The 10,409-nt window shown below is 59.9% G+C and overlaps 3 protein-coding genes across 3 annotated transcripts; all 3 read right to left on the reverse strand.

Moving 5' to 3' along the window:
- Positions 1-2,886: 2,886 nt before the first annotated feature.
- On the reverse strand, positions 2,887-3,645 carry LOC140664987 (uncharacterized). The gene has a single exon (XM_072890624.1). It carries the CDS (start codon positions 3,643-3,645, stop codon positions 2,887-2,889), a length of 759 nt encoding a protein of 252 aa, XP_072746725.1.
- A 427-nt stretch (positions 3,646-4,072) lies between these two features.
- Positions 4,073-4,998, reverse strand: LOC140664988 (uncharacterized). The gene is made up of 2 exons (XM_072890626.1): positions 4,351-4,998; positions 4,073-4,252 (listed from the first exon to the last, which is right to left on the reverse strand). Exons 1-2 carry the CDS (start codon positions 4,996-4,998, stop codon positions 4,073-4,075), a joined length of 828 nt encoding a protein of 275 aa, XP_072746727.1.
- Positions 4,999-5,145: 147 nt separating this feature from the next.
- Positions 5,146-5,802, reverse strand: LOC140664989 (uncharacterized). Its single transcript, XM_072890627.1, has one exon. It carries the CDS (start codon positions 5,800-5,802, stop codon positions 5,146-5,148), a length of 657 nt encoding a protein of 218 aa, XP_072746728.1.
- Between the last annotated feature and the right edge of the window lie 4,607 nt (positions 5,803-10,409).

Consider the following 10,409-nt stretch of genomic DNA (forward strand, 5'->3'; position numbering starts at 1 on the left):
TCTCTTCGCTGGAGCCTTCTTCCGCGTAATTAATTACTCCCGTACCCTTTCTGCTCCTCGTACGAGGGGCAGGGGTAGGGGTACTTGGAGCCACCTCCAGGGGAGGTTCTTTCCTCCTGATAGGCGTTCCTTCTTCCACTCTTTTCCTTAGGAGTGCATTCTCCTCTTTAAGCGCGGTCTCTTTCCGCGTCAACTCCTCCATCTGGCGCTGAAGGGAACCGCTCGCTCCCTTCAGTTCTTCGACGTCCCTTCTCAGTTTGGTATTTTCCTCAATGAGGGCCCCAAACTGAGCCTTAGTCTTCTCCAATTGCCTCCTTACTTCATCGGAGGACATGCTTCCCCTACTGGCTAGGGTAACCGCCCCCGCAGAGGTCACCAGCACGGCTTCCTTAAGAAGCCAGACGAGGTCTCCTTTGAGATTCTTGGAGACCTTCGCCACCTTCTCCACCGCCTGTGTTGCGGTGAGAATCTCTGCGCAGACATCAGCTGCCGGAGAATTTTTCAATTCCTCCTCAATTTCCTTTTGCGATTTTAGCTTTTTCCAGGCTTTATTCCTTTCCCCTGGTAGAGCAGACCTGTCATAGACCCATTGGAACAGAGCCAGTTCTTCCTGAACCTGTTTGATCCGGTCCATAGTCTTTTTCACCTCATATTCGCCCGTGGTTATCGGACGACCTTGTTTCCTCTTTTCAAAGAGGAAGGACCCGGTATCGCTCTGTGAGTTCGTCGAGCCGGCCGATTCCGAACCGTCAACGTCGGAATCATCCTCCACCTCGATAACCTCACCGGTCCTTTCTTTCTTGCTCTCGCTTCTCTCCTTTTTAAGCGGTCTCGCCCTCATCTTTCTCAAGACCGGGTCTAAAGTCGCTTTTTCCAGGTCGGTCAGTAACCTAGTTTCCCTGACCACAGGACACTAGCGGTCGCCCCGACCGAGGCTCTCCTTCCTTTTCTTCCCGCGAGACTCGCAGTGTTTCTCTTTACGCCCGTCTCCATATTTGTTTTTGATAATGACTTCATTTCTTCGTTAATTCCCGCTCCCCGCTGCGGCTCCGTCACCCAGGGTGTACCCTCACCTGCCGCAGAGTGTCCCGAAACATGACCGGCAACACTCCACGACAGGGCCCCAAGTTCCCCCGGGGGGGTGACATACAACACGGGCCGGGGGACATACATCCCCGGCACTGGTCCCCGGCCTCTTACTCACCCATGGAGGTTTTGACGCCTCCATGGGCTTTTGGGAGTTCCCGGCCTCCGACCTCCGGGATACCGCAGCGGGTGGTGCCACCCGGGGGGCCCCATGGACGGTTGGGACTGGGTCGCCGCTCCCCGGCCCAGTCTTACCCGTCATGGCGACCAGCTTGCACGCGCCCTTGACGGAAGTTACCTCCCGCCAAAGGGCCCCGACGATGCACCGCTTCGGAAGGGAAACAGTCGCGATGCACCGTCGGGCTCCATCCCGCCGTCGAACCCTGCCTCGGAATACGTCCAAGCGGCTCCGACGGCCGGGCCGACCCGGCGCCGTTGGGCTATACCCGTGCGGCCCGCGCCGGCCTTCCTCCGCCTCCCCGACCCCGTCCTCGGAAAACGTTCGAGCGGCTCGGAAGAGGCCCGGCCCGATGGGTCCGAGAGTTCCGGAGATCCATCGGCTCGTCCGCTCTCCTCGCGGCGCGCACTCAGGGGTAGAACCTACTGAGCCGCCTGCACGCGAGATGGAGCCCCACGATTGTGGGACGCCAGCCCATACCAGCACCCACATCCCCCCGAGGGACGCCGCACGGCGGGAACACCCGCACGCGTGGAAACCCTCATGTGCCAGGAGCACCCAGCGGTGTGTCACGGGCGGGGAGCAGTCCTCCCCCAACGGTGCCGTACCACCGGGCGATTGCACTCAGGGCCGCCTACCCCTACCAGCGATTAGGTCCGCGCTTTAGACCACCCCCAAGGGGGTGGGCGCAGTCCCTAAGGGAGTCGCTGGGCTTCCCTTGTACCCTTACTAAGGGTACGGTGCGCTTTTAGTTCCCCTTTCACCCCGGAGGTTCACCCAATTTGGCCGGAGCCGTGTGGGTGTTTCATGGGGTTTCAGGGTTAAGCCTCCTTACCACGACAAGGTGGCGCACGACGAGGAGGAACCTTTTTTTTTTTTTTTTTTTTTTACGTGAGGAAAATGCATTACGCATCCCCCCGGAATGTGGGTGTCTGGGGGGTATGTGGGACTCTCCCTATTTAAGGGCATACCCACTAAAAACCTCACGAGTGGCATCTTCGGCGATTGTAGAGGAGACTCCTGGAACTAGCGATGCAATACTTCAAAAGCCTCCCCTCGCCGCACTCCTTAGTTGGAGTTCTTCCTGGGAGGGAGGGGAGAAAAGAATATATTTTATACTCTCCTCCTCTCCAAATCAAACTTTTACTCTGCGACGGAAGGGCCACTATCTCCTCCCGTCGTGTCTTCTCTTCCCCCCAATGGGGGGGAGGAAAAGAGTCGAGATTTAGAATCTCGACCCTCCTCTCATCTGGGAGGGTTAAGCAGGGAGGGCAAAAAAGAGGGGGAAGTAAGGGGGGAAGGACGAGCAGAACCAGTCTGCTCCCTCCCCCCCACTTACTGTCATCTCGGCGCCGCTCCCATACGTGTCGATGGGTGCGCTGTCGCCGGTGGCGACGGTGACGGCGGCGGGTGCGGCGGAAGTCGCCCAGGTGGTGGGGGAGGTTGGGGTCTCCTGCCAGGAGCCCTTCCCCTCGCCCGTCCCGGCCTACGCTCCCTCTCGGCGCTTTCCTTCTGAGCTATGACCGCCTCGCAAAAGGCGGCCACGGCTCTCCAGTTGTCTTCGCTGCCGAGCATCTTGACAACGACGCTCGGCAGCGCCAAGTCGTCCCCGATAGTCCGGGTTAGGACGTCGCCCTCGTCCCTCCAAGCTGGGCATGCTTGGAGGGTGTGTTGCGCGGTGTCCTTCTTGTGACCGCAATGGTGGCAGGCCTCGCTTGCCTCCCGTCCGATGCGGTGCAGGTACTCTCCAAAACACCCATGTCCGGAGAGCACCTGCATTCTGAATGTACTGTTGCCCCACGCCCTGTCCAGCCACTCCGCCAGACAGGGCAGGACGGCCGATTAGTCCTCTCCCCGGATGTTGGGGGGCGCTCGTGCAGCGACGCGATCCATCGCTGCTCGAGGGACTTTTTCTCCTGGAGCTTCCAAGTGCCCAGTATCCTGGCTGGGATCTTGGCTACTCCTCTTCTGCGTGCCGCGGATTTCCGGTCATATAAACGTCTGTATGAATCCGCGAACATATGCAGGGGGGGTAGTCCGGCCAGGATGGTGGCCGCCGCGTGCGACACCGTCCTGTAGCCTCGGACAAGACGAATGGCCAATCTACGCTGGACGCGACGCATCGCGTCCTGTATGCGTCTGGTGGCTATCGCCTCGCCCGCCCACACCGGTGCTGCATACATTAGTATGCTAAGGACGGTGTGCGCGTAGACGCGGCGCACCCGACCGTCCGGCCCACCGAGATTCGGCAGCAAGCGGCTAATCGCTGCCGCCGCCTTCTCCGCCCTCGGGACCAGGCGGTCAAAGTGACACGCGAAGCTCCATCGGCCGTCAATGTGGAGCCCCAGGTATTTAATCTGGGACAACAGTACCGTCCACATCTAGTCGGGAGGTGGGGGGATGCTCCCCAGCAGCCCGGCGGTTGTAGAAGTAGACCGCCTCGGTCTTGCTGGAAGCCACCCTCAGGCCAGTCCGGCTTATGGCCCTCACGAGGCCTGCCACCCCTTCGTTAGCCCTGTTTAGGGCTTCCCCCCAATTGTCCCCCTCAGCTACCAGCAGGGTATCGTCGGCATACCCGATGACCCGGCAGTCGAGGGGGAGGGCGGTATGGAGGACCACGTCGTACCCGAGGTTCCACAACAGCGGGCCCAACACCGAGACCTGTGGAACCCCGCAGTACACGCGACGGGTGTGACCCCGGCCCTCTTGGTCCCTGTATTCGAGCCTACGGTGACCGAAGTAGGCTCGAATACCCCTCACGAGGTATTCGGGGACGCGGTGGGTGTTAATCGCGTCCCCGATTGCCTTCTACGGGAGGATGTTAAAGGCGTTGGACACGTCCAAAGCGACGGCCAACGCCACCCTCCCGCGTTCCACAGCTGACTCCGTGAGGGCCCTGACGCGCAGTACGGCGTCCACCGTGGACCTGCCCTCACGAAAGCCGTATTGTTCCTCGTGAAGGGAAGGGACCTCATCGCGCGCCAGATGCTGGACGAGTCGGCAAACGAGAATCCTCTCGTATATTTTGCCGACCTCGTCCAGCAGGCAAATTGGCCGGTACGATGACGGGTCACCCTCCTTCTTACTGCCCTTGTGGAGAAGAACCAACTTGGCCCTTCCCCACGTTGGGGGGAATTCCTCCTCCGCGAGGCATCTATTGAAGATGCCTCGCAGCCACCCGGATAGGTTTGGCTCCTCCAGGACGAACTTCCAGACGCGCCCTGGGATGCCGTCCGTGCCAGGGGCCTTGTTGTTCTTGACCCCCCCCGGACGGCATCCCTCAACTCCTCCTCGGTGATTTCGAGATCCCTGGACCAGGCCTCGGCAGCGCCGGTGTTCGCGCTGCCCCAATCGAGACCTCGAGGATCGGGTTTGGTCGGGAACAGAGTCTCGACTATTCGGTCCAGGGATCCCGAGGGGAGAGTTTCCGTCACAGGGGGCGCCCAGTGACGTAGTTTATTCGTCACTATCTTGTATGGGCGCCTCCACGGGTCGGCGACAAGGGACGCGATCAGTTCGTCCCACGATCTTGTCCTGGAGGAGCGAATGGCGACACTCAGCGCCACTCGAGCGGACCGGTAGTCGCTGAGTGCCTCGGCTTTCCAGGCCTCGTCGCCACGGCGCTGGGCGCGTTTGAGGAGTCCCTTGGCCGCGACGGAGGAGCGGCGAAGAGACGCGATCTCCTCCGTCCACCAGTACGCAGCCCGGCGCGAGTGGGGCCTGCTCTTGGGCATGGAGAAGTCGCACGCCTGGGTGATCGAGTCTACCAGGTGCGCGACATTTTCCACCAGGCTCCCCACTCCCTCCTCTGGCGGATGGTGTTGCCAGAGGATGGCCTGGACGGCCGCCGTCAACCTATCCGGGTCTAATTTTTTCAGGTTTCATCGCGGCGGTTGCGCACCGCCGGTCGGGCTCCTGGGCTGGAGGGTGGTGCAACCGAACTCTATATATCGGTGGTCCGATAAAGTCTCGACCACTCCCCATGACCAATTTAGGCGTGCCGCGGAGGGGGTTATCATAGTGAAATCCACTATGGACGCCCCCCGCAGCAGCCGGTCGCACGTAGGCTCGTTGCCGGTGTTTAGTAGGCATAGCCCGAGAGCCCCCATCCAGTCCAGTAGGACCTCTCCTTTGGGGATGGTGAGCCGGTCTCCCCAGGCTTGCGCTCTGGCGTTAAAGTCACCGGCCACCACCACCTCCTGGGGGAGTATGCTGCGTATGCAGTGCTCCAACTCCCCCAGATACAGCTCAAATTGGGAGAGGCCCCAACTAGGCGGTGCGTAACACGCCACCACCGCGATGGAACCCCATTTCACTGCCACATACCCCTTTCCTGACTTGAGTAAGGAGCAGGGGGGGTTGTGGTTGTCCGTGCCGCGTACCACCGCTACCGTGCCAGAGCCGTCCACCCTCCAGTTAGTGTGTTTTAACGGGGGACAGTACGGCTCCGACACGATCGCCAGTCCTATACCACGCTCGGCGATAGTCTGCAGGAGTAAATCCTGCGCCCGCCGAGCGTGGTTGATGTTTGCTTGCATGAATCTACAGGCCCTCATTGCTGTCGGTAGGATGGGCCTCCGTTGTTTCAGACCTCGCACCACGTGGCCGTGGAAGGGGGGCTCCGTCCGCGTTCGATGATGCATTATGCACGGGCTCAATTGCGCCCGAGGTAAGGGTGTCTTCTTTCTCGTTGCCTCGCTTAGTTTTACCTAAGCGTGGCTTCCTTTGGGGGTTGGGGAGGTCGGAGCAAAGCTCTTTGCCCCCCGCACCCTCCTCGTTTTCTTCCCTGACCGAGTCCGCGCGCCGCTTGCGACACTCCGATGTGTCCATCGGCGCGGGCGCAGACTCGTCTGGGGCCGTTTGGTTCGCTTGTGGGATTTCTCCCACAACGACTTCCATCAGGGACGGAATTGGGTTTTTATTGTCGATTCCCCCCTTCTCCCCTCCTACCGACGGGGTGGGTTTTTTGGAGGGAGGAATCGATTTGGCCTTCTTTCTATTGGGTTTTTTCGGGGGGTGGCAGTTCATGCCCCCCATCCTGTGCCCCGCGGGTGCCCCAAGTTCGGCACAAAGTGCGCAGTGCACTCTTTGCTCCGAGCAGGAGTTGGCCCTGTGGCCCTCTTTGCCGCAGAGGAAGCACAGGTTGGCACAAGATCGGTCGCTGCCACATTGCTGCTGCACATGCCCCTCCTCCATGCACTTAAAGCATCGGAGGGGGAGCCGCGGCAACAGCTCGATGGGTAATTTATACCACGATATCGGTATCTTTCCCATCTGTGTCAATTTGTTGGCCGTGTCTATTGGACACTGCACCAACACCGTATTGAGGCCGGTGCGGGGGGCCTTCACAAACGCTCCCACTTTGACGTCCGAGAACCCGCACTTACTCTCCCCGGAGATTGCGGCAACAATCTCCGCCCGGGTAATGGAGTCTTCCAGCCCCCGAATGCGGAGGTCGGCCATTTTTTGGGGGCACGTGACTCGCACCCCTTCGTTGTCCCCAGTCACTTCTCTTACGCGTTCGGCGAGTTGCCCCGCCTTGCGTGCCTTGTCCTCGCCGGAGATCTCCAGGATTAAGGCTCCGGTGAGACCTTATCTTGAGGCTTCCTTCCTTGATTCCCAGTTGGTCAAGTTTTACCTCCTTTCTGATGGCGGCCATGTTCTTGCCATATTTCTTTTCTGGGTAAGTTATCATGACCGCCGAGGTTTTGGGAACTTTCCTCTTACCGGGTTTCTCTCCCACCGCTACCTGCCCCCGCTTTCGCTTATCCTATTCGCTGGGCGGTGACCGGGCCGCAGCAACGGGTACAGCTTTGGAGGGGAGGGGAGTCTGTCCTACCTTTTTCTTTCCCTTACGTCCGACCACCACGCTCCACGGAGTTTCAGTGGTCGGAGAGAAGCCATATGTCCCGGGGTCTGTCGACTTCTTGTCGAAGGGCCCCGGGCCTCCGTCAGAGGGTTCCGCATCCTGGCGAGATTTATTTCCAGGTATTTTCTCATCGGCTGCGGGTACCGGCAGGGAAGGGGGGGGAGAGATTTTGGTGTTACGAACCTGGCTTCTTTTCTTCTTCTTTCCCTTCTTGGCCGTTTTACTTTTTTGGCTGCTTTTGGCTGGAGCGGTTTTTCGCGTCTTGGGTTGAGTTGGCGAGGGGATCTCAGCCTCGGCCTCCTTCCCCATTGGCGGCTGGGTATGTGCGTTTAGGGGGGCAGATTGGACCGCCTTCCCTTGCCCGTTCGTTGCTTCGAGGAATCGCAACATCCTTTCCCTCAAATCAACACCGATTTGTAGGTGTTGATTGAGGGCTTCGTACAGGATTGCGAACTCATCCTGTACTGGAGAGCGAGTGATTGGAGGAAGGGGTCGGGGGGATCCACTCAAAAGGGGTCCCTGTGCCTCCGTTACGCTCGCGGCCTGCAGTTCTACCTCCATGCAGGGGTCCCCAATTAGGTTTGGGGACACGCATGCTGGAGATAGTCTGCCCTTCCTCGGGGCGGTCTGCTTTGAGGAGACTTTTTGGGGTGTCCTCAGCCTAACAGACTGCCACTCTTCGCTGTCGGAATCTGACTCTAGGTCAGATTCTATGCGATTCCGTCCTCTAAGGTTCCTACCCCTTTTCTCCTTTTCACTTTTTGTGATGCTTCTCTTTTTGATCAGGCGAGTACTGAGCTGGTTCGTCAGCACTCTTACCTCGGAGAGTTCCGCCATCTGCTTTTTGAGCTCGCTCGTCTCCTTTTCTTTCTCGGTTTTGAGGAGCTCCAATTGGTGCCAAAGTTCCTCCGCTTCAGCGTTGCTTGGCGAGGACGATACAGTCCTGTCGTGCAGGACTGCTGTGGCAGCCATGATGGACGCCACAGCCTTCTTCATTTCCCCTTCCAGTGGGCCCTTGATGTTCTTGGAGACCTGCAGACTCTTGAAAATGGTCACGCAGTTTGCTATGGTATCCGACACCACAGCCGGTGTCGGAGAGTGGCGGAATCTCCCTCGCCATCCTCTGGTTGTCCCGGCATCTCTCCCAGGCCTGTCCATCGGGCGTTGAGGCACTTAGGGCCCACTCCGTGTCCCCTCTCTCTCTGGCCTCTTCCCTCGCTCTGGCCCTTGCCTCTCTTTTCTCCCTCGTCTTTTCACCCGTGGTGATGGGCCTTTCTCTGCCTCTTTTAACGGAGCTAACGTTCGACTGTTCGTCCTCCGAGCCGGCATAGTACGAACCAGCGTGTGATCCTGCTTCGTACTCGTCAGGATCACCCGCCGCGCTACTGGCGCGTGATCCCGCTGGGAACGCCAACTCCTCGTCACTAGGAGCAGGAGTTATACCTGTATCGGTATGTTTCCTCCTTTTCCCGCTCGCTCGGCAGCTATGGCATACATGCCTTGCGCTTTGAGGGCACTTGCTTTTTGGCCATTGGAAATTGGAGGTATCTCCTTTCCAACGCCTCCCTCGCTGCCTTACCATCCTGGATAGCCGTGATGGTAGGTTTGTTGCCGGATGTCGATGGCCCTGGGTACGAAGGCATATCCTTCCCCTCAGAGCCCTCGGGTTTTTTGGGGACCTTAAAGGTCTCCTCAATCGCTCCATCCGCAGACAATTCTGCGGTGGGTTCCGCCTTGGTCTTCTTATTTATTTTTTGGAAATTTATTGTTCTGAATAATCCCGCTCCCCGCTGCGGCTCCGTCACCCAGGGTGTACCCTCACCTGCCGCAGAGTGTCCCGAAACATGACCGGCAACACTCCACGACAGGGCCCCAAGTTCCCCCGGAGGAGTGACATACGACACGGGCTGGGGGATATACATCCCCGGCACTGGTCCCCGGCCCCTTACTCACCCATGGAGGTTTTGACGCCTCCACGGGCTTTCGGGGGTTCCCGGCCTCCGACCTCCGGGATACCGTAGCGGGTGGTGCCACCCGGGGGGCCCCATGGACGGTTGGGACTGGGTCGCCGCTCCCCGGCCCAGTCTTACCCGCCATGGCGACCAGCTTGCACGCGCCCTTGACGGAAGTTACCTCCCGTCAGAGGGCCCCGACGGTGCACCGCTTCGGAAGGGAAACGGTCGCGATGCACCGTCGGGCTCCGTCCCGCCGTCGAACCCTGCCTCGGAATACGTCCGAGCGGCTCCGACGGCCGGGCCGACCCGGCGCCGTTGGGCTATGCCCGTGCGGCCCGCGCCGGCCCTTCTCCGCCTCCCCGACCCCGTCCTCGGAAAACGTCCGAGCGGCTCGGAAGAGGCCCGGCCCGATGGGTCCGGGAGTTCCGTAGATCCATTGGCTCGTCCGCTCCCCTCGCGGCGCGCACTCAGGGGTAGAACTCACTGAGCCGCCTGCACGCGAGATGGAGCCCCACGATTGTGGGACGCCAGCCCATGCCAGCACCCACATCCCCCCGAGGGACGCCGCACGGCGGGAACACCCACACGCGCGGAAACCCTTATGTGCCAGGAGCACCCAGCGGTGTGTCACGGGCGAGGAGCAGTCCTCCCCCAACGGTGCCGTACCACCGGGCGATTGCACTTAGGGCCGCCTACCCCTACCAGCGATTGGGTTCGCGCTTTAGACCACCCCCAAGGGGGTGGGCGCAGTCCTTAAGGGAATCGCTGGGCTCCCCTTGTACCCTTACTAAGGGTATGGTGCGCTCTTAGTTCCCCTTCCACCCCGGAAGTTAACCCAACTTGGCCGGAGCCGTGTGGGTGTTCCATGGGTTTCAGGGTTAAGCCTTTTCACCACGACAAGGTGGCGCACGACGAGGAGGAACTTAACCTAACCTTTTTTTTTTTTTTTTTTTTCGTCTGAAAATGCGTTACGCATCCCCCGAGGGGCGGGAACTCCCCGGGGGTATGTGGGACTCCCCCTATTTAACGGGGTATACCCACTAAAACCAGACGGTGGTCCTCTCGGCGGTTGGCGGGTGGGCTCTGGTGTCGCGTTAGCATTCAACCAGGACCCACCTCCGCCTTTCTCCCCCAGATGGTCGGAAGAGATTCCTGCCTTTTAATGCGTCACTGAGAGAAACTTCAGTGACGCATTAACGGCGGCGTTGCGGGACCACCACGCAACCCCGCCGCCTTCGCTGGGGCCAAGGTGCAATGGGGAGTGGGTGTTCCCGCACCTACTTCCCCTTGACCCCTGGGAGAGGTGAGAATATGACTCTCA

This window comes from Anoplolepis gracilipes, chromosome 4 (genome assembly GCF_047496725.1).
Source record: "Anoplolepis gracilipes chromosome 4, ASM4749672v1, whole genome shotgun sequence".
Classification (NCBI taxonomy): domain Eukaryota; kingdom Metazoa; phylum Arthropoda; class Insecta; order Hymenoptera; family Formicidae; genus Anoplolepis; species Anoplolepis gracilipes.

Excerpts from the sequence above, each read along its gene's own strand:
- LOC140664989 (XM_072890627.1), bottom strand. The coding sequence starts at position 5,802 with ATGCAAGCAAACATCAACCACGCTCGGCGGGCGCAGGATTTACTCCTG.
- LOC140664988 (XM_072890626.1), bottom strand. The coding sequence starts at position 4,998 with ATGCCCAAGAGCAGGCCCCACTCGCGCCGGGCTGCGTACTGGTGGACG. Across the intron at positions 4,253-4,350 it reads GGTTCTTCTCCACAAGGGCA|CATCTGGCGCGCGATGAGGT; the intron begins GTAAGAAGGAGG and ends CGACTCGTCCAG.
- LOC140664987 (XM_072890624.1), bottom strand. The coding sequence starts at position 3,645 with ATGTGGACGGTACTGTTGTCCCAGATTAAATACCTGGGGCTCCACATT.